Here is a 24234-nt window from a genome sequence, read left to right on the forward strand (position 1 = left end):
TGGCATCTCAGCTGCATAAGATATGAGGATTAAGTGGGATACGGGATGAAGAAAAAAAATCTAGTACTGTGTCCAGAATATAGTGGGCACAAAATGCAAAGTAGCCCTGAATTCAAATTTTAGATAGAATTTGTGGCAAGATTTGCTAATTTCCCTCCATTGTGGATTACGTTTTCCTAAGTGCTTCACTGAGAAATAAATTATGTTGGGGAGTTCCCACTGTGGCACAGCGGAAACGAATCCGACTAGGAACCATGAGGTTGCGGGTTCGATCCCTGGCCTCACTCAGTGGGTTAAGGATCTGGCATTGCTGTGGCTCTGGCGTAGGCCGGCAGCTATAGCTCCGATTAGACCCCTAGCCTGGAAACCTCCATATGCCAAGGGTGTGGCCCTAAAAAGACACACACACAAAAAAACAAAAACAAAGAAATAAATTATGTTACTGTTAGTACACCATACCCTCCCAATTGTGGGCACTTCCCCTCCTCTGTGCAGTTTTTCTTTTTTTCTGATCATAAAAGTTAGCTTTGGAGTTCCCATCGTGGCTCAGTGGTTAACGAATCCGACTAGGAGCCATAAGGTTGTGGGTTCAATCTCTGGCCTCGGTCAGGGGGTTGAGGATCCGGTGTTGCCCTGAGCTGTGGTGTAGGTTGCAGATGTGGTTCGGATCCTTTGTTGCTGTGGCTGTGGTGTAGGCGGGTGGCTGTAGCTGTGATTTGACCCCTAGCCTGGGAACCTCTATATGCCATGGGTGCGGCCCTAGAAAAGACCAAAAAAAAAAAAAAAAAAGTTATTTTTTTCCTCAAGATGAAAAATAAAGAAAAGCAAGAAAACCAGATGAAAATTGTTTGTAACTTCATCACACAAAAACTACCCCTGTTAACATGGTGGTTTCCATGCTGCCAAGATGTTTTCCTAGGTGTATATACATGTAGATGCATAAACACAAATTTACTACCAGATCGCAATATTTTTTACAATTTTGTAATTTCCTTTTCCCCCATTATTTCCCCCAAGTATAAATTTTCATAATGCAACAATAATAAATTCTGCTTTAAACTATGAGTTTAGGTGACAAGGACATGACCGTTCCCTCTGGGGCCCTCACAGGTGACCTGCTTCAATGACATCAATGATTGCCAGGGATCTAATTAATTTTCAAAATCTGCTGAATTTCCATAACTGATTGATCACATTCATAATTAGAAAATGTACTAAATTAATCAGATTACAATGAATCAACCTAAAACCCTGGTTAGTTCAAAAGAAGAACAAAAAAAGCGGATAACCTTTCCCGTTACAGTCATTCTGCTACAACAACATATGTGCCCCTAAAAGTTGACTGCGCTGTGCAACATCATGCAGTAAAGCCACCGTCTTACGGGGAAAATTACTGTCAAAAACTGGCCCAGGTTTATTTACAAAGGAACCTCATAAAAATGGTACTAGGATTTCACACTTTAAATTATAAAACTACATAAAGATTTCAACAAATATGACATGCTACCTTGACAAAGACCTGAAGGTCGCTTGTGGAAGTGGGTGCTGGAGGGCCCGCGCCTTGTGAGTCAAGAAGCAGGGGAGGAGGAGGGTGAAAGTTGTGACGGCAGATGTGGCTGGATAGAGCTCAAAACACCCTGGTGACCTGAGGTGGAGGGTGAATGTTGGAGCCACACGTGTGTCTAGGGTATTTCTAGGCAGCTCAGGACAGCTGGGTGCAGCCTTCTGAATTCACCTAGTATTTCTCTTGGATGAAATGTGCACGTGAGCAAATGCCAAATTCACCGTCATGCGCAGATCATTGCCTAACACATCAATTGGAACAAATCTGCCTAACTTACAGCAGAACTAACAGCATGTTCCATTCTGACACTATAGCAGCGAAGCACAGCTCTCATTAAGACAGAAAGGAGGACTAAAGAGATGTATTATCCCATGTCATTTACAGATGACTTGAGACTATTTAATAAATAGACAGGAAATGGTTTCTAGTTTTTAAAAAGTTAATGTGACAAAGTTCAGGGGCCAAATGAAGACAATGAGAAAAACTCAAATGTGGAAACTCTTTGAAATATCATATAGTTCGTGGTAAGTAAAACTATAAATACTTCTCTTCCTTATGTCAAATATTTGGCCATACTTAAAAAAAAGAGCAAAAATAAAAACTGAGTTAATTCAGGCAGTTTATAATTTGATTTGCATTGTTTGAAAACCAAATTCACAGAAAAAGCTATCCAATTTTATCAAGAAAAATGAGATATTCTGATATTATTACAGCGATAAAATAGGAACTATATCTCGGATAACCATCACTTACTTCCTGGTGTACAGTTAAAATGTTTTTAAAAAAACGACAAACTGGAGTTCCTGTCATGGCACAGCAGAAACGAATCCGACTAGGAACCGTTAGGTTGCAGGTTTGATCCCAGGCCTCGTTCAGTGGGTTAGGGATCCAGCATTGCTGTGAACTGTGGTGTAGGTCACAGATGGGGCTCGGATTCCGAGTTGCTGTGGCTCTGGCATAGGCCAGTGACTATAGCTCCGATTGGACCCCTAGCCTGGGAACCTCCATATGCTGTGGGTGTGGCCGTCAAAAGACCAAAAAAATAAAAAATAAAAAAAGTAATAATGACAAACTATGATCGCAAATATCAAAGTTGCAATCAGGTAAATCAGCAAAATTTCTGTCAACCAAAAGGTATTCTTTTTTTGTTGTTTTGTTTTTTTTTTTCTTTTTAGGGCTGCACCTGAACCATATGGTAGTTCCCAGGGTAGGGGTGGAATTGGAGCCATGTCTGTGACCTACACTACAGTTCACGGTAACACCAGATCCTTAACCCACTGAGCGAGGCCAGGGATCAAACCTGCATCCTCATGAACACTATGTCAGGTTCTTAACCCCCTGAGACACAATGGGAACTCCAACTAAAAGGTTTTTTTCATATTTATAAGAAATATAACTAAGTTACTCATAGAAACACTAGATCCTCCCCCACGCCAGACAGAATAAAATCCAAATGATCTTACAAATTATTTCTTCTGCATTTAAAGACTTTTAGGAGAGGAAAACAAAATCTATCACCTCTCTTGACAACAACTATGCCCAGCAACTCTCAACGAAGAAATGCAAACATATTTACTCACATTAGAGGTTATAGATTTATACGAGGAAATAAAATCATCAGGGCACTTGGATGAAAATTCCTTGGTAACTAGTAAAAAACCAACCAACCAAACATGAAAGCAGTTCATTTCTATTTACGAGATAGAAACGAGGATAAAATACCGAATTTCTATGTACTTTCCTTTTGTTTCTGGATATTGAGAATTTCTATCTAGGTTGAGGGAAAGTAAACAGGTAAGACTATAGCTGGAGGTGTGGTCCTTGTAGTTTTAAGCAAGTCAGCTTGTGTATTTGATATCCTCATCTATGAAAAGGGGTTGATATTGTACCTGCCTCAAAGGGTAGTATGCTATAAAACCTAAAATTAAGGTTCAGTATTAGGTGTTGCCCTCATAACATCTGGTAAACTCAGGAAGACTTCACATGGCCCAACTGCAAGATCCTTTCCCTACTCTGCTCATGCAGATAAGGTCCTGGGGCCAAATAACCCTTCTTATCGAATGGACCAGGTGCGATTTCTGTGTAGCCCTGAGTAGCACTTTTCCTTCCCTACCAGCCCATGGAACTACTCAAGACAATCACAGATTCCCACGGGAACCAGGGCGTACCTCACTGTCCTGATCCTACAGAAAACCTCCCTCCCATGGCCCCTGATTGTTCACTCCTGAGTACAACAACCTCCCTATGGCCCTGCTCGTCATGCCCATGTTTCCTTTCCCTGGGCTGTGAGTATATGTAACTAACACACAGTTGATCTCACCTGTCCAGTGCTGAGTGTTGTTTCTTTGGTGCTCCCCATGATCCAAAGCTAGGAATCCCTTCATCACTAATGGGATGAATAGGAGGCTACTGAAACAGGCAGTAAAAATATTAGATGAGTCAACACCCGTCAAGCTCTTAAAACAGAGCCATGTTATCTACTATATAAGTGTTTGCTCTTATTCGAATCATGCAACACCAAGTTCCTAAAGTTCAACGTAACTAGTCAAAAGTGTTTAAACATCATCTAACAAGTTAAAGAAAAGATTTATAGAACAGACTGGAGTTAGAAAACTATTAATTGGCTCACGGTAGTCTCTTAATTCAATATTTTGCTTAATAAATGACCCAGACAAAGATGGAAAATAAAATTAGAAAATAAAGCTGCTTAAGTGAGAAGCACTCATTTATAATATGATTGGTTACAGATATTCTATAATCGGTAGATGATCATTTTCAAGAATTAAAATTTAGATTTAAAAATCACAAAAAAAGGAGTTCCCGTCGTGGCGCAGTGGTTAACAAATCCGACTAGGACCCATGAGGTTGCAGGTTCAGTCCCTGCCCTTGCTCAGTGGGTTAACAATCTGGCGTTGCTGTGAGCTGTGGTGTAGGTTGCAGATGCGGCTCGGATCCCACGTTGCTGCGGCTCTGGTGTAGGCCGGCAGCTACAGCTCCGATTTGACCCCTAGCCTGGGAACCTCCATATGCCGTGGGAGCGGCCCAAAGAAATAGCAAAAAAAGACAAAAAAATAAAAATAAAAATAAAAATCACTAAAAACGTAGAAAGTCATCAAGGTCACATCACTGTGACCTAAAAATAAGAACAAATATTTAATATGTAATAGTCGCCTAATCTTTTCAATACAATACTATCTTTGGATGACTGAAGTTTTATTCATGCCTTCACAATTGTTAAAGATGAACAATAATCTATGTGTATCTAGAAAAAGCCAAAAGGCTTGTTTTCCATTTTTACCTCCTTTCATAATAATTTAGACAATATCTTCATTTCCAACCACACAGTAAGCTCTTGACAGTCTAGGTCATATTCTGTATTCCTCTGTATTCTTCAAAACCCCTAGAACATAAATATTAATGCAGTGTAGAATGAAATTATTCCATAAAATAACCATCTTTTTTTATCTTCAGGTCCTAACTGAAAACACCTCTAGAGTAATATATAATGCTCAAATTACATATTTGGTAAATTCCTCAAAATCATACAATGTCTCATCTACCAGGCAGGAGAAAAGCAGAATACAATTGTAGCTATCTTTTGAATTCAGAGTTTTTTCAGAGGGAAAAAAAATTAATTTTATGATCAAATATTAGTAAGTATGTAAGATTCCTGAAGGGAAATGCTGGAATGACTGATAACTTAAAGGAATCTGCTGTAGAAACAGCTACAATACCTTCATTCATTTCCAGATTGTGTGTATCTGTGTTTACACATCTGAGTTCTCATTAGCCACCTACATACACAGTATTATTCCCTTGGCAATTTACCCATAGCTTCTATGGCTGTTTGTTAAATCCATGAGCTTTTGTTTTTACCTCAATTCATCTTCCACTTGCCATCTCACTTGGACTTGCTCGCTGCACTATCCTTCCCTTGATGTGTTCTATTATTTCAAAATGTAACGAGAGCTCTTAAAGCTTTTATAAAATACATATATATTGTTAAAACAAGCAAAAGGCCATGAGGAGAAACAGATGGTAAAACTAATTTCCAGTAACCTCACCACCCAGAAATGAATACTGTTATTAATTTTGGAGTCCTTCCTTCTATATTATCTTTTCTCTTTTTTAAGAGATGAAAATGAAAAACTTCATAGCCTTAAAAAAAAGGTCTTTTCCACTTAATAAGTTATTAGGATATTATGAGAAAAAGAACATATATATATACGTATATCATACATATAACTGGGTCGCTTGGCTGTATAGTAGAAATCGGCCTAGTATTGTAAATCAACTAGACTTTAATAAAAAAAAAATATGTGCAGACTACAAAAAACCTATTATGGACACCAGTTCACTTGAATACACAGATCGACATCCTGAGAGTTGTTCAGGACTTCTTGGTATTTACGTCATATGATTCGTTTAACCAATTCCCACATTTTCGGTAACATTGGAGTATTAACTATTTACCAATGATACTTTTAAGTTGCGAGATGATTCAACTGGACATTCATCCCACACTAAGATAAGGCTCAGTCAAGGAGGAGATGAAAATAGAAAAGAGAAGGATGAAGAGAGGTTACAAAGGATAATGTGTCGTATTCTTTAGCCTCTGATATACAGCGGCTCACTGACATTTACTGCCGGCTAGGGGCCCGGCAGTGAGAACCAAAGAGCAGTGCCCCCCGAGTGGGTGCAGATGCAAGAGGCAACAAGGGATGCAGACTGCCAGCGGGGTCTTGGAAGGAGGGAAGTAATCCCCAGACCCCAAGTTGCAGGAACCACTTAGGAAAAAGTGGCATAAATTGCTAAGTTTTTATTTCTAACCTTGTCATTGCTTCCAGTGTTCCAGAGACAATTCTGTTTAAATAGAATCAAGAAGGACCCATAATTTAGTCAGTATTTTTATTCTTTATGAGAATAAATTTACAGCCAGACCTAGGCCATTCTTTCTCCCCGGGGCCACAATTCTTATCTTTTATCCGAGCTTCTCAAATTTTCTATTAATCTGAAGATAATAATTACCACTCATTAATTAAGGGAAGGCCTTGTATAGCATTTTGAAATACTCAGACAAAAAGCATCACGTAAAAAAAAAAAAAAAAGACACATTATGCTGGCTTCATCAGTCATGCAGTAACTGACAGGAAGTATTCTCATACCTTATTTTTGCTGTACTGCTATTTTAGACCATGAAAATGCCTTTTTAAATTTCCTTTTTTATGAGTCTCAAAGTCAAAAGCTGCCTGCCCATTGCCATGGAGACAGTTCTATTTAAGGTACTGTATTAGTCCTTTCCTCACAGAAGGAGGATAAAAAATGGTCAAGAGAAAAGCATCACTCTCCACGGTTGAGAATTAAATAACTACAGATGCTTCTCGGGCAGCCAACACATCAGGGAAATCTGGGCGTGAGGAAGGAAAGGGGGCAATTTAATACACTCCGTTAGTTTGCCCGAGTAAGATCAACACAAGTTAAATTTTAACTTAGTACTTAAATTTTAGTACTAAGCTAGAGACAATATGAGGGAAAACTCCCATTACCTCAAAATTAGATGCAACCAAATAATGAAATAACTTATATTCATTATCTTAGATAGAACTGCAACTAGATAGAAGCAGCTTTCCTTTTAAAGAGCAATCCTTTATCCTTTGATTTATCTAGGGACCCATGTGTAATATACATTCCTATAGTTTAAAAAAAATTTTTTTTGACTTTGTTTTGTTTTGAGTTTTCAGGCTTCCTAACACCCCATTTGTAACTAAAGAGTACGCTACCAGTACACAGGTAAAAAGGAATAGCCATAATTTACAAACATATTTAATCTTGTCTGAAAGACTCAAAGCAAATAAAAAAAGAGCCCTTCTAAATCTATCTTTAGGACAAATATATTCATTTCTCCTGCTTAAGAAAAAATGTCCAAGAAAATTTTATTTTCCATGAAAACGTATTATTTCAATCTTTCTTGAAATAAAATAGTCTAAGATGATAAAACCTAGCAGAGCCAACCAATGTTAGCACTAAAACTTACTTTTATGTAAACAAGCAATTCCAAGGGATAGTTTCACTTGATTTCAGTCATAAACAAGTTTCTAAAACCCAACTCCTTTTTCCCTTAAGCGAAAACTGAGAATCAAACAATAATAAAATGATACATTTTTCCTAAGGTGAGAGCATATTGCACCTGAAAGTCTCAAGTGAATAACCGTGTTTCTAAAACAGGCAAGAGAAATCTTCCTGATTCTAGAGCTGGTACTTGCCATTGCTATTTATAAAGAGTAGTTAGTATCAATTCAATTTGAAGCAATTTCCTCTTTTTACCATATTTCTCAAACAACTGATAATGCACACTGAACATAAAATGGATGTATAGGTTATGATTTGTAGACGTATGTAGTTAATAATCTTAGACTAGTCATTTTCAATCTGAGACTGCACCAGGATTACCTGGAGGGCTTATTCAAATAAAAATGGATGGGTCCCACCTCCAGAATTTGTGATTCAGCAGGTCTGGGATGAGGTCCAAGAATTTGCATTTCTAACAAAGTACCAGGTGATGCTGAAGCAGCAGGCTCCAGGACCACACTTCAAGAACCATTGTCCTAGACTCTAAACAAACTTCTTAGACTAGAAGAGTGTTATTCCTTGTTAATAAATTACTTCAATCTTTCCCCCAATGAACCATTTTAAATAAAACAATAGCCTCAGTCCCTGGGGGAAAAAAGTCAATCAGCAATTTGGAAAGACTATTAATTCAATCAAGACTAAGTTAATTCCTAGAAATTGCTATCTAGTGGTTGGATAACTGCCATGAGTTACAATTACATTCAGGAAAATAAACCCATGACCAGTAATATATGGCTTGTGATCCCTGTGTATCCCTGAAAAACAAATAACTAGTATTAAATTGTACAGAGGAACTTAGTACTTGAATGCAAGTTTTTCTAAGAAATAACTGTAAATTAAATATGCCTATTACAAAGGTTCCAGAAAACACATATATAATGAGTTTCTAGGAGTCCAATCTAGCATTTCCACTGACTTACATCTTCATTTTGGAAATCCTTGATCTTGGATTGATTGATCCACAACTGACAGTACATTATGTTTTAGTTTTCAAGTGCCGTACAGCTCTGTCGGACAGTTAATTATCCATAAACACTAAAATGCCTTAAAATGACTATAAAGACAGAATAAAAGGAAATGGCCTTTTATAGTAACAATGCACTGCTCTCCTTTTTTATGGTCATTAAATGCACACCTGTCACTGAAAAAAGTGATGGACAAGTTAGGAGTTCTGGAGGACAAATTACTTAATTTTTAAGATGAGAGTACCTTTCATGTAAGGTAACACAGCGGTTTGTTAAAAGCTAAAATTACTAAATGCACACTGCCACTGCAGAATTGAAATTTTACTCGTCTTCTGAAAGATGCAACACCCTGTAACACATTGATGGCAGGATGCTGAGTTAGTTTCTTTCTCGGTGCCTTTTTTTTTGGCAGTGCCTACAGCATGCAGAAGTCCCTGGACCAGGGATCAAATCTGTGCCACAGAAATGACAACTCTGGATCCTTAACCACTAGGCCATCAGGGAACTCCTTACTCGGTATTTTTTAAAAACTCAGTATTTTTTAAAAACCAACTGTTTCTATAAATATTCTAGTTAAATGAAATTATCATCCAGGTACTGATTGATGATCAATTCTTTCCATTTGCCATTGTGACAAATATGCAACAGGTTTTTTTGGTTTTTTTTCATTATCATCAGCAGCAAACATTTATTGAGTGCTCACTATGGACCAGTAGCTAGACAAAGTATTTACATGTAAAATCTCATTTAATCCCCATACCAGCCCTAGAAAGCCCCAAATTACAATACCTTTAATAAAGGTTATTAGCAAAGGAAGCAAGAGAAAAATACACAGATGTCATGTACCTAACCTTTAAAATTTTAACATCAATTAAAAGTAAAATATTTTCCCTTAATGGCTACTTACGCATCATGGAAATTTGTTGTTGTTGTTGATTTAAGCAACATGCATCAGTTTCATGATTACTTCACAAGATACAAGAATAGGAATGATCGTCCATATTAATATATGGGTATTAATTGAATTTAATTCTCCCACATATAATTCTCCCACATGCAATCATAACGATATGCAATTATAACAAGAGTTGGTCCATAGAACTTCCTACCAGATCTAGCCTGAAGGACACATTATTTAAATGCATCATTACCAATCTTCATTTCAATGAAAATTCTGATTGGCTAGCATTTGGATTTTTGCACATTGCACTGGCTCTGTGACTGTTCTGGGTATCATTAGACCTCAGCCATAGAAAACATCATCTAATGATGCTTTTACAAATGAGCAACCTGGTATGGCACCATATTGTAGTCACTGATTAAATGCACAACATGAAATTTTTTAAGCTCCTCTCCATAAAAAGTATTTTGAATAGCTAATGGTTTTCCAAGTTTAAACTACTGACAGCCACCACTTCTACTCATCAGAGGAGGGGTTTGTTTCCACTGAATTATCCTCTCCTCACACACACTCTCCAGCACCAAAATTTACATCTCTCTACCTTCAGGTACTACCCTTGCCAGCTCTGGAGCCTGTGTTCCTTTCACTTTATGACACATTTCTTAAGGGTCACTAGGTTAATGTTGGTTAAGGAAGATAGTTGGAATCCGTACTTTAATGGAACAAGACAATGAATTCAACACTTTTAAAATTATTTACTATAAAAATGACAGTGCCTGTTGCACTGCCAGTCTACAGTCATAAGGAATGTCTATGGAACCTCCGTATCTTCTCTGACAGGCGAGAGCTCTGAAATCCTAACATGGGGACCCTGGCCAGCACAAAATCAGATTCTTGAGTGATGCGTTTCACACCATGACATTATCAATCCAAACAACTCAAGAGATTGTGGAAAACTCGCAAAAGGTCACTTTAATTCAAATGTAATGTCACTTCGATTCAATTAAAAATTGAATTAAATTAAAATTAATTTAATTCAATTTAATTAAAAATGTCACTTTAACTCAACATAATGGCACTTCCACTGAACTCCAACAGGTTATGACAACTTCAAAAGAGGTAAAAAAAAAAGCTCTGTTTATAGGTGCTAAGTGACTTGACAAAGGTGCTTTCAAGTATATTCAGTATTGACAGATTTTGAAAGTTTTACTTTGGAGCCATCCAAATTCTATGCTTTCTATCCAGGTCCTAAACAGGCAGGTCATTCCAATTAGAGGCTTTTGACAAATGGTGGTGTTTATTACTTTTGATTACTTTTGATTAATTTTGCACACCAATGAAAGTAGATGGAATAACATAGAAATAAATTTTAATAGGCCCTATTAATATTGATATTTTAACAATGAGCAAAAAGCACAAATCAGAAAGGTCATCTGACCAAGGCCTCTATGCAGAATCCCTTGAACTGCGTCTATACGAAGAGGTTAGCAAACTCTTGACCACCGGCTAATAAATCTGGCCCGCTTTCTCTTTTTGTACTGCCTGGGAGCTAAGACTGGGTTTTATATTTTTAAATGATTGGAAAAAAAAATCAAAAGGATGTTTACAACATGTGAAAGTTATATAAAAGTAAAATTTTAGGATCTCTAAATAAAATTTTATTGGAATAAAGCCACATCCATTCTTTAATGAACTATCTATGGCTGGTGTCATAATACAGAGGCTCAACTGAGCTGTCAGAGAGACAACTACTGAGGCCTTACTTTTGGCCTGCAAGCCTAAAACACTTACTGTCTACCCCTTGATAGCAAACATGTGCCAAACCCTGTTCTGTGCTAATTTTCAAGTGAGGGGCGTACTCTTGAAGCTCCTCTTGTGTGTTGCAACCCATTGCACTGTTTAGATAAGCACCCTGATGTCCTCACTCTGTGTTCTTTCCATGCCTAACAGGCAGGAGCACTTGACGTCTGTTGAATGAATAAATGAAAGGTATTCATACAGTAGGTGAGGGGTTTAGAAATGTTTACAGTCTCTGCATTTGTCTCCTGATTAAGAATACGAAAGCCATTCATGGGTAAGAGCATTGAGACACAGAATGAGCATATAAACTGGAAATCCATAGAGCAATCTACATAGTCTCACCAAAAAAGGAGAATTATTTCTCATTCCTATTAACCAAAACCAAATGCATTTTCCCCCGTTTTTAAAGGCACTAAATACTACATAGGTCTCCTGCATAATCAAAAGAACACTAATAAGTTCTTGCTTATCTTGGGTGTTCAACAATCGATGTACTTTGTCTAACGAATATTAGAACCTAGACCTTGTAGTTATTTTAATAGTTACTCAATATAAATCAGCTGACATCTCACAAGATTATTAACTATATGGGTCATATTCTATTAAAAAAATAAAACACACAGGATTTCACAATCCATCTGAGGTAATGTATGACAAGGCTTTGATAAAAGAATTTGAACAGTACTTGGGGGTTTAGTGCTAAGGTACCTTTAGCTAAGGTGATTTTTGTCTTGTTTTCATTCTTTTTGAGTAAATTTGCTGGGTGTATTTGTTTTCTTTATTAATTTATAGCAAAAGAATTAAGATACACATGTTAAATTTCTAATTTTATATAAAAAAGGAAACTTTCTGGGGAGTTAAAATTGATTTTTTTCTTTTAAATTACCTTAAAGACAACAATGGGTAGTAAAAACATACGTCCCCCACCTTAAAACGCACCACTCGAGGCCGGACTCTCACTCAATGCAAAGTGAACAAGGAGAGGGGAGAGGTCAGCTCAACATCCTGATTATCAACCCATTTTTATCCCTTTCTTCAACTCCTACTTGAATACTGGGTGAAACTGCATTAATGCAGTTTTCCTATTAGACACAATAACCAATACTCAAACATATCCTCAGAGCAAACATATTAAAAATATCTTCCGTCAAAATCATTACCCTCCATAGCGTTAAGCAATCAAGTTAGAACAGATAGCTCCAGTGAAGCAGTTGCTTAGTTTTCACAATGTATTTTCCCCTGGAAACAACACTGTACCTAGTGGTTAGGTTTCCAGTCTACTCAGTAAATGCCTATTGAATATACTAGTCATATAAATAGTACTCTAGAACTTAACTAGACAACTTACTGTGTCTCTATGGAAAATTCTCAAGAGTCCCAGTTTACAAAGAGCAAAACCACATCTTCCCACTAATCCTTCTCCTTAACATAAACCCTTTGTAAGATCAAAAACTCTTCTGTAGACACAGTATTGGGGGGTACTGGTAGGGGAAGGCCACTGGCAGGATAAAGTCCCAGGGTTTCTTTGTTTTCTTTTATTATCATTTCTGCCTCAACACAAGAAGCCAAAATGAAGAGTGGAAATGAGAATTCATGTTATTTCTCATCTAAATTAACTTCTTCACTGCAGAAAATTTACCGAAAAGTGAGACTGTTTCTTAGATGTCCTATTCAAGAGACATAATATTTAAATGTTTCCAGGCAGAGTCTTTTGTCACAGATACTATAACTAATTTGAATGAATCAATGTTACTGAACTAAATGAATCACTGGCTGGCAAAAGAAGTAGGTCAGAGTTTGCCGAGAAATTAGGAAAAATATATCCTGGGATTAGGAACAAATGGTCACATAATTAACAACAGGTTTACATAGATAGAAGAGTCAATGGGATAGGTCGTAACTATTCAGGGAGAGCTTCATTTTGATTCTCACTGACTTAAGTTCACAGAGAGAAAATTTGACATTTTTCATGTAAAAATAAAGTAGTAGAAAATATCTGAACTTGAAATCACTTCTATTAATCTCTTAAGTAATCAAGTCATAGTAAGTTCCATTATGTTTACATTTTCTGAATCTTGTGCATGAAGAAAACATGTGGGGTATAAGGCAATGCTGTATTTATACCTGTATAAAGAGACTGACTTTGGAGTCAGACTGGTTTCAAATCCCAAGTCTGCCACTTATGGGTACTATGACCTTAATTTAAGCAAGCAACTAAAGCTCTCTGAGCCCTAGTTTCTTCAACCATAAAATGTGAGTAATAATTCTCTATAGGTTTATTGTGATGATTAAATATAATACATATGTAGGGTTTAAATGCTTAGCACAGTCTATGGCACATAGTTGGTATTCAATAGACGATGCTATGGTTATTGGAATAACAAAATGCACTTCAGAACTAAGAGTTACAGTCTCAGATAATTATCATAATCTTCCACAACCAGTTTTAGTTACCTGTGAGGTAAATCTGACCTTTCTAATTCAGCAGACATCTTTGCAATAGAGGAAGACGTAAAAATAATGTATCTAGAAACGTAAACATATACCTCCTGTACAAGTAGCTATTAATTAATAAAGAAAAATAAATCGTATTCAAATCTATATTATATACTTTAAAAAGTCTCTGGTACAAGAAATGATATGGCCCTAGTCAGCCAGTATTATACTTGGTCATACTTCTGATATGTTCAATGCATTTTTTACAAAACATAGGTAAAATGACTGATATTCTTTACTAGCTTTCAGCAGCAAAATGCAAGGTGTTTCAACCCACCGTTGACTAACCCATAATATTCCTGTGTCCCTTAGGGGGCAGTCAATACTCTGCCCTTACACTGATAAATGACTGCTGGGAAGATCTAAAAAGTACAGACTAACTAAGGGATAATCTAGGCCAATGAACTCTCTGGTTCACAATTACCAAGGGAGTGCCTGGTGGCCAAGGAGATCACAGCTGGTTTGGGAATATTCCAAAGTAAAAGACTTGGCATGGTAGAACAGGGAAAGGCTTAGCCAGAATTGTCTGGTGAATCAAACCTTAGGAGGAGACTTGCAGAGACGCTTGAGGTTTAAAGATTAATCGTCTTAAACAGCCTTCCCCTAGAGAACACTAGCAGATTCCAGGAGGTGAAGCATGTGTCCCCACAAGAGCAATGGCCATTTTACACTTCTGAGAAAGACCAATTGCTAAGGCCAGTGTCTTGAGGCTCTTAGCAAATGAACATTCTTGTTTCCTATCAGAATTCCCTCTAAAACCTGGTATGATATTCAATCAAAACATTCCTACGGTCACAAAGATGAAAAAACAATCTTCATTATTAAACTTCTCAAAGTCTTCAGATCAGTCTTATTGATAAAGAGAACAAAATATGGCTATAAAGAACAGACATAGCAGACATATCTTGGAAAATGAAAAAGTTGTCATTTTCTTAGATTATACTGTATCCAAAATAAAGGTACAGCCAATACTTGCTAAAAGTAAATTTTCCATTAACCAGATTTCACATAAGAGGCAACCTAGTAGAGGAAAAAATACATATAAACTTCAATTATAATTCAGCATGCAAAGTGTAATAAATCCAGATCCAGTACAACTGAATAGCATGGCAGTCCAGCAGACAGAGAAAAAAAAAAATTGATGACTAGGAAAGAATTTGAGAGCTGTCACAAGAGTTTTGAAGACAAATTTTGAATGACAAACAAATTCTGCATCTTAACTATAGGTTTAGATGGTGTAGGATATATATTTTCCAATAGTTTATACTGTATCCACTTACAGATTTAAATAACTGTTAACTTGGGTAACTGCTATAGGATATATGACTTAATGTCTTGGTTTGGCAGTGTATATACTGTGTATTGTGAATTCCCCCCTCCTCCTCCATGCTCACTCCCATCACAGTGGTGTCTAAAGGACAGTTCAACTACTCTTAGTCATTTGTAGGTCTCACCAGATCTAATCAGACAGAGCAAGTAGATCCTTATGCTCAAACTTTCAAGACAACAGGTAGTTGCTGGCTGCCTAGCTTTTGTGCACAGTGTAACCTCTCCCGTGGTCCACGCCTCTCCCCTAAACGCTAAATGGAAAGTCTTACTGGAGATCTTACTCCACTTAGGATAAATGTTATATCTTGATAAGTCCCTTCTAGGTCCATTCTAAGTCAAAAATGCATTTAATACATCTAACCTACCTTAAATGTGCTCAGAACACAATAGCCTATAGTGGGGCAAAATCAGCTATCACAAAGCCTATTTTACAACAAAGTGTTGAATAGCTCATGTAACTTATTGGCCACTGTACAGAAAGTCAAAACAGAATGGTTGTCTCGGTCCAGAATGGTGATAAGTGAATTGGCTGTTTACCAGCATGATCCCATGGCAGCCTGGGAGCTCTGTGCTGCCATGACTAGAGAGCATCATGTGGCATATCCCTCGTCTGGGGAAATATCAAAGTGCAAAGATACAGTTTCTATTTGGAGGCCTATCGCCTTTGCACCATCATAAAGTCAAAAAATTGCAAGTCAAATAGTCCTAAGTCTAGGGCCATCTGTACTGTGATAGTAGAGAAGCTTCTAGGATGTCACTGAAAGGAGACAGGCAACATCGACAAGTGACCTCCACATAGAACAGAGATGACTGGGCTGGTTTTATCTGTTTTCTGCCAGTGGTACTAGCTTTTGATTTCCCCATAAACACTGCAGAGAATTACATGTACATGTATCATACACTCCCACCAGGAACTCTGGCTCAGTAGTTTTCTTAAATGTTTTGGTCTTGGAACTCCTCCAAACTCTTAAAAATTATTGAGCACCCCAAAAAACTTCTGTTTATGTGTGGGCTGTAACTGTCAGTATTTCTTGTTGAATTTACTATGTAAGTTAAAACAGAAAAATTTAAATGTTTGTTAACTCATTAGACATAGTAATAAATCCACTACATGTTAAGATGTCACATATTTTTATGAAAATGACTTTACTTTTCAAAACAAAAAATAGTAAGAGAGTGTCTTTTTAATATAAGACAGTTAGACTTCATATCTGCTTCTGCATTCAATCTATTATGTTATATTTTGATAGAAGGTATATAAGGAATATCTGGCCTCACACAGATAATGTAGTTGGACAGTGAAAGATATAATTGTGAATATTCTGCTTTGATACCACACCAAAACTCAACAAGTAGTTTCTTAAAGGTTAGTTGCAATGTGAACCTGGAGCCCAATCAGGAAACCTAACTTTCCATGTTATATTAAAATTCATCTCTTATCTTGTGCTTTGAAATGATCTTTACCCAGGTATGATTTCGATAGTTTCTCAAAAATGAGAAAAATTCCCTAAAAATTCAAGGGAAACAACTAACAATATTCATTGGCAGTGGTAAAAAGAATGGTCAAACAGCCAAGGCTATGTCCATTGTGCTCTTATTGTTTGGTTCTGAGCTAAAAAGGCAGTAAAGGTCTCAAGTAGCAATGTCTTCATGCTTTGGTCACTTAGAAGATATTGGTTCACTGAGTCACATGGATCTTCCAAATGTTGACACATTTTGTAATAAAATATCAAAAAAAAAATCACACTCATTAAATCACCCTTGATCTCGAAAGGAGAATCTTTAAGAATTGGGAAGTTTCCAGGCTAATGGTGGTAAATACACATTTTCCAAAATTAGAATTTTTCCCTGAAAGTTTGAATTTTATCACTGGCAATAAATATTGTCAGGGTTTTTCTTTTTCCTTAAATACTCAGGGTCACACTACTCATTTCCTTAAAATTTGTATCAAACACTCAAGTCTGAAAAACCAAGGCTTGCCTGACAGATGTTCTTTTAAGTAAAAAATTGGGTTCATTTTAAAAGTAGCTAGTTTAGCCAGCAACTAAAACAACTGCACCAATTCTTTCCCTAGAGATAACCAGATTGCTGTACAGCAGAAGCACATACTAGACTTCTCATAACTTAAGGGTCAGAATTGAACAAAATTTAACAGTGATTACAGTTTGGTGCCACCACCTTGACTTATACCAAGGGGCCGGCACAGTTGAATATCTACTGCTTTTGCCCAGTGAAGAAGGCAATAAAGCCTTTATAATGATGAAAAGAGTTTTGACCTCCCAGACCCCCTGAAATGGTCTTGGATATTTCCAGGGTCTGAAGATCATATCTGAGAAAGGCTGCTTTACCTTATTAAAGAATTAACTAACAACTGCTGAAAAGATTATAATAGCCAGCTGACTCCTCTCCTTCCTCTCCAGTTGTCAGCAACAATGGGTCAAAGAGTGGCTAAAAGTCAAACTTCCAACTAATATTACCCGGAGAGTTTTAGGTACCTACAGGCATTCTGCAGATGCTGAAGCTGGGGGTGGGGTGGGGCAGGGAGATAGTTTCTAATAGCCTCAATAGTGCAAGGGACAATTTGAAGGTCGTTTTTATTTTATTATAGAGGCAGTGTGAAGAATTTAAATGGACTTCTTACTAGCTGTATGACAGTGGCCATGCCTCTTAAATCTTCTCAATTTGTGGGAATCAACAGATAATGTGAAAGCAATGTAAAAGCTGTGGTTGTCTAAACAAACATAAGTTATAACCCAGTCCCTTCAAAGGGGAAAAAGAGGATGAAGAGATGAGGAGAAAAAGTAAGAGAGTTTTACTTCCATAACTTTTCCCTTAAAGTAATTAAACATTCTTTGTTTCACTCTAGATTTGCCACAACTTCTATTAAGCAAAATCACCCTTAGCTCTTAGTCTTTTCACACCAAATACCGATTTCCCTCATCTGCTGGAGTGTTCAAAAGGCAACTCGACGTATTTATTTGAAACACCAAAAGCAACACACTGGATTAGTATTTTTTTTTGGGGGGGGAGGGGTAGAACACAAATATAAATATGCCAATAAAAATCAGTATGTCGATCACTCTAATTAAAAGCATGATATCTTTACCTCTCATTTACAGGCAAGAGTTAGGACAGAAAAGTGAAGACTAACCAAATTACTCAGTATGCATTAAAATATACGACCACCACATACAAAGAAACTATTCCAGGAATAGGGAAAATAAATAGGCTTGTCTTTCTTATATTTGCTCTTTACGGTTTACAAAGCACTTTAACACACATTTCCTCTCTCCAGCTATGCAGCAACCTGCAAGGCAAACAGAAATGATCTACATTTTAGAGCGAAAATGAGGCTTAGAAGTTAACTAACTTGCCCCGAATTCAAAGACCTATCAAAGACCTAACAATGAGCACATTTTGTGGCTTTCAGTATCACTACATTTGCATTTAAATTTTAGCAGTTTATTTATTTGGTGGTGGGGAGGTTGTAGAACAGTAGAATCCCTTTTATAAATGAACACTTACACTGAAACTGAACTATGAAACACATACACGAAATGATTTTTATAAGTGTTTTAGTTAAAAACTGGCAATTACTGATAATAACTGTGGGTTCTCACAAGTGAAAATTAACATCAGTAGATCTGTACAGAAAGGAGTTTCTTAAAAGGCCCATGTCTTCATAACCAATGACAATCTTTCTCATCAATGCCTATTAACAAAAAAGCTCAGAAGTTTCCACTGTGGCTCAGCATGTTATGAAACCAACTAGTATCCCTGAGGATGTGGGTTTGATCTCTGGCCTTGCTCAGTGGGTTAAGGATCTGGCATTGCCAGGAGCTATGGTGTAGGTTGCAGACTCAGCTCGGTTTCAGAGTTGTTGTGGCTGTGGCTGGCAGCTGCAGCTCCAATTCTGCCCCTAGCCTGGGAACTTCCATGTCTCAGGTGTAGCCTTATAAAGCAAAAAAAAAAAAAAAAAAAGTTCAAATATACATATAAAGGGAGCAGAACAAGTCTTAATTCAAGGCCTGCACAAGAATAATCTTGTAACAGATGATTTGGGGGTAGTTGTATTTTTTAATTATAATTTTAAAAGAATTTAAAATGTACTTAAAATTTAATCCAACTCAAGCATTTCTGAACACTGAAGCACCTTAGGGCTCCATGAAAAGCAGTTTGAAAACCACTGTAAAATGGCTGGCTGTCATAAATCCATTGCTTGATCTCTGCTTAGTTTATTTTAAGATAAAACTATATCTGGAGAAAACCATAATTTGAAAAGATACATGCACCCCAATGTTCACAGCAGCACTACTTACAATTGCCAAGACATGGAAGCAACTAAATTGTCCATCGACAGAGAAATGCTTAAAGAAGATGTGGTATGCATATACAATGGAATGTTAGCCATAAAAAGAATGAAATAATGGCATTTGCAGCAACAATGGATGGACCTAGATATTATCATATTAAGTGAAGTAAGTCAGACAAAGACAAACATCATATGATATCAATTGTACATGGAATCTAAAAAAAAAATTACAAAACAGAAACAGACTCACAGACATAGAAAACAAACTATGGCTACCAAAGGGGACAGGGTGTGTGGTGGGGCATGGACTGGGTGTTTGGGATTGGCATATGCCAATTGTATATGGAATGGATGGTCAACAGGTAACTGCTGTATAGCACAGGGAACTCTAATATTCTGTAATCATCTACAAGGAAAAAAAATCTGAAAAAAAATGGTATGTGGATAACTAAATCATTTGGTTGTATAGCAGAAATTACAACATTGTAAATCAACCATAATTCAATAAAACTTTAAGAAAGATAAAACCAAGTAAAAAACTATTTTTGACGATCAAAAACATGTACATAAGAAACCTGATTAACTAAAGCAGAATACAGCTACTAATCCATAGTCAAAAGCAATTCCATTCAATTGGCTGAACCATATAAAACTGCCGTGAACTAACACTCTTGACTATAAAAATGAGGTTTACATGGTTTCATCTATTATTTCCTGTTTTATTTTATTTTCTTCACTCATAAAACCATCAAAAAGTTGTCAAAATAAGTGATTATATTAGCAAAATGGGAAAAGTACACCGTCCAACAGAGATCGATCACTGCAACTACCTAAACATCTTAAGAATTTTTAAGTGTTAAATCCTCTAATGTCAAATATAGAGTTTTGTTCACTTCAGTAGCACTAGCTGCTCAATGCTCAAAATAAATTGCAATAAGCCCCCTTTTATTTATTGGAAAATAAGTGGACTGACAGTCACCTACCTTTCCGAATGCAGTGTGGCACCCCACTTTGAAATTTATCTAGTTGTCAGTGGAACATACATTTCACAATTATATTATATTACATTTCACAACTCAACTTTTCCAAAGTAAACAGGAGCATTTCCTCTTTTCTTAAAAACTTTATTGAATTATTTCATGGATAACAGAGCAAGTCAGAATAAGCAGGAGTTATAGATTTAAGAATAGTTCTGTCTGTTTCTACTCCCTATATGGTTTACCTAGCCATTCTTTTTGACTGACCTAAGGTTACCAAATTAGGCATATGCAATGCTTTAAGAAGTCTCTTTATTTTGGAAAACACTGAACCAAAATTATAAAGGTACTTCTAAGAATAAATGTGATGTTCATACAACATACAATTCAATTTTCAGACACTGGTTTAAACCATTATTTCCTCTGAAGGTGAAGCCAGTTCATTTTGAAGCTCACCCCAAATTCAACACACTGCAACAAATCTAGGCACTCAGAGAAAAAAGGCTTCATGCCACATAAATAAAGGTGACTCTTCCCCCATCATTAACAAGGATTACAACAGCAAAGAGTATTTCACACTGGGTGTGCTGTTTCATTCTTTCATCATGAACTACAGTGAACTAAAATTCAAAATACTATGACTCACTTGCTTATTACTGAACACTTTATTAAGTGAAAAACACAAGAAAAATCCAGAGAATCTCAGTTTGAGAGGTATAGATGAATTTTGCTTAGTTATATACTTTCTATTAAAGAGAAAACCTTTTCTTTATTAGAAACACTCATACATGCTATTTTTAGAATGATGAATTTAAAATGCTAAACACTTGATATCTTTTAAGAGCATTTAAGGCACTCTTAAAAAGCTGCAAATGTTGCCAAGTCATGTCATAACTGGCTCAAACCATGCCATTTCTACCTAAAGTTATTTCATGCTACTGCAAGAATCAATAATATATACCTTGGAGTTACTAAAAACTGGAATACTGCTAGAGGGGTACACAGCAATTATAAAATATGAAATTGGTAAATATCCATTTTTCATCTAACACTTCTTTTAATAATGGCTAGAAATGAGGTAAATAGAAATAGTTTCTAGGTAAAGAAATCATTTTTAAAAAGCTAAAGAAAGATAAAGATGTCTTCAATGCTAGCAAAGTGTCTTGGGTCTATAACCAAGGCTCTCTCAAAAGAAAAATAGATTTTGAAGCCTTAATACAACCTCCCAATGTTCTATTAGTCTACCAAATTGCCAGAGCCACTAAAAAAAAAAAAAAAAAAAAAGTCCAAGTCAATACGACTCTTCTTTTCCCTTTTCAGGTAAAAAAAAAATGTAGCTGTTTTTTAAAACCGGGCTTGAGTTTAATCAAACTTGTCTCAACACTTTTTTTCATGTTAAAGACATAATTTATCACTTTGGAAGTTAGAAAATCATCATCACCATCATTTTTTAAAAAGCTCACTTCAGATGGCATCTGGCCCTGAACTGAAAGAGTTAACATTGGACTGGGCTGCTCTGCACTTCTGATCCATTACATTTCTCACAAGCTGCCCTACAATGAGCTGAGCAAGTATCAACTGTAATTTGATCCCAGAGTTTATGGAAAAAAATAACTGCACATACTCAACATGCACATTTAATAAAAATCGGTTTCAAGAAAAACATATCCGATAAACACAATTTAAGGCATATTTAACTGTTTGATTAACTTCAAATCTGCAATCTCTTTGCTTTCTTCATGCTCTCAAATAAAATTGGGGCGGGGGGGAGCAGCAGCCCTACTGCAGGGAAAAGAGGCTTGAAAAACAACTTTGATTGGCACTTGGCCTGACCCACAGAGGAAGAAAAACAGTTTTTGGACAAAGAGCGCAAATATTTGAGCTTGCTTACTTACATGCTTTCTTTCTTTCTTTTTTTAATATATAAAGAACAATCCCAATTGAACTGTATTTAGAGAAACTGACTAAAAACGGTGCGGTATTCATTCTCGGTCTTTCAGTCTCGATGCATTTGCACAGCTCAGCAATTTTAATTCATTTGTACTGGACAAACAGAAGCACCTCAACTAGTGTTTCCACTTAATGAAATGTAAAATCTGAGTCTGGAGAAGAATAAACTGATTGTAATATTACCCAGTGACGGCTGTTAAATTCTGATTAAAAGCTTTTCTCCGTCTAAAGCGGCATCTTTTCACATTCCCCCCCCCCCCTTAACGGAGCGATTAAGCCAAGGAAGCTAAACAATACTGAAGTAAACTTTCTATCAGCCGCTCTGGGAAGAAATAAGCTGATTGTGCGTCTGATTTTTCTGGAGCAACACCAGGGTGCTGGAGGTGGGGGGTGTAAATGCTAAAAAGGGTTAACTCATGTCCAACCAGTCCTCCTCCCCCAACCCCAGCTTGAGGAACTGTAAGGGCGAATAGCATTTCCCGTGGGTATAAAAGTTCAAGCTGCTTTACCAGCTCCTTTCAGGATCGAACTGTAGCCACTAGACGACCGTCAAAAGAATGTAAAAAGAGGGTGTTAGGGGAGAGCGCGCAAGGAAGGCAGAAGCAACCGAATAAACAAGCAAACAAACAAAAAAAAACAAACCCGCAAGAGTTAGGCATAGCTAGGAGGGAGTCAGGTTCCTCGGGACCAGACCAGGCAGTTCTTATTTCACACCGATCTCCATCAAAAGTACCCAGAGGAGGATCGAACAGGTCCGTCCCTCCCTCCGCCCGAAGAACAGGCCGGGGGTTGCAGGGAAGGGAGGTGAACGGAGGAAAAAAGCACAGGCACCCCCACCCCCCAATCCCAACCCCAGGGGACTAGTGTCTATCCCGACGAAGATCAAAAGCAGCAGCAGGCTAAACCCTCCACTCCCAACCCATGCCCCCTTATGGGGTCGCAGAGTAGGGAAGGTGCCCCGGGATCCCTTTGAGCCTCGCTCCAAGAGTGCGCCCCGGGGCCGTGCAGCCCAAGCCGCGGCCGGCAGGAAGCGCCCCTCTCCGGCTGGACCCCAGGCCGAGCCCGTACCTTCCGCAGCACTTTCCGGCAGTTGGTACAGAGCAGGTAGTTGGCGGCGGCCGACGGGCTGCTGCTGCCCCGGTTCATCTTGGCTGCAAGCACCGAGGGCGGACGGCGGGCCGGGGCTGGGCTGTCACTGCGGCCGCCCGCGCCGCTCCAGGGCCGGACAGTTCCCCTGCCACCGGCCGCGTTTCAACCTCAGCCTCCTCCGGGCGGGATGTCGGGATGGGAGGCGACGGCCCGAGAGCGAGTGGCTGTCCGAAGCGATCACAGTGGCGGATGCCTAAGCGACGGCGGAGACGGCGGCGGCTGCTCCTCACCGGCCCGTTGTTCCACCCGCCCTCATCCTCCAGACCCCCGCCCCCGCCAGGCTAGGACGAGCAGCCGCCACCGCTGCCGCTGCCGCCGCCGCCGCCGCCGCCGCCGCCGCAGCGCTTCAGTGCGGCCCCGCCCCCGCCTCACCACCACCTTCACCACCTCCACGCTCCGGTACCGCCCCCTCCCGCCAATCGGACAGCTCCGGCCACGCCCCCCGGGCGCCAGCCCCCAGCCAATAAGAAACTAGAGCACGGCTGGGAGCTGCTCCGGCCAATCACGTAGGGCGAGGACGCCTCGAATCTCCGGGCAAGTTAAGTTTGTCTCCGAGGCTCTGAACTGAAGGGAGATGGCGGGTTAGTTAGGTAGTGGGGTGGGAGGGAATACAGTTTGTGAGGCTTCTCCAATAGGAGGAAGAGGGTGTGCCATATGCAAAT

The 24234-nt window shown here is 38.2% G+C and overlaps 1 protein-coding gene across 3 annotated transcripts in view; it reads right to left on the bottom strand.

Annotated features, from left to right (window-relative positions):
• Positions 1-23869, bottom strand: part of SESN3 (sestrin 3) — a 72818-nt gene extending 48949 nt beyond the window's left edge. For 2 of the 3 annotated variants that reach the window (XR_007131030.1, XM_047754452.1), the window contains exon 1: positions 23492-23869. Coding sequence is in view for 2 of the 3 variants with exons in the window: in XM_047754452.1 (XP_047610408.1) it covers positions 23492-23569 (78 nt within the window). In the remaining variant the exon portion in view is untranslated. Of the gene's footprint in view, positions 1-3884; positions 4088-23491 lie in introns of those variants that run through there. The other variant, XM_047754453.1, reaches the window with a different exon arrangement.
• Positions 23870-24234: the final 365 nt, after the last annotated feature.

Source organism: Phacochoerus africanus, chromosome 11 (assembly GCF_016906955.1).
Source record: "Phacochoerus africanus isolate WHEZ1 chromosome 11, ROS_Pafr_v1, whole genome shotgun sequence".
NCBI lineage: Eukaryota > Metazoa > Chordata > Mammalia > Artiodactyla > Suidae > Phacochoerus > Phacochoerus africanus.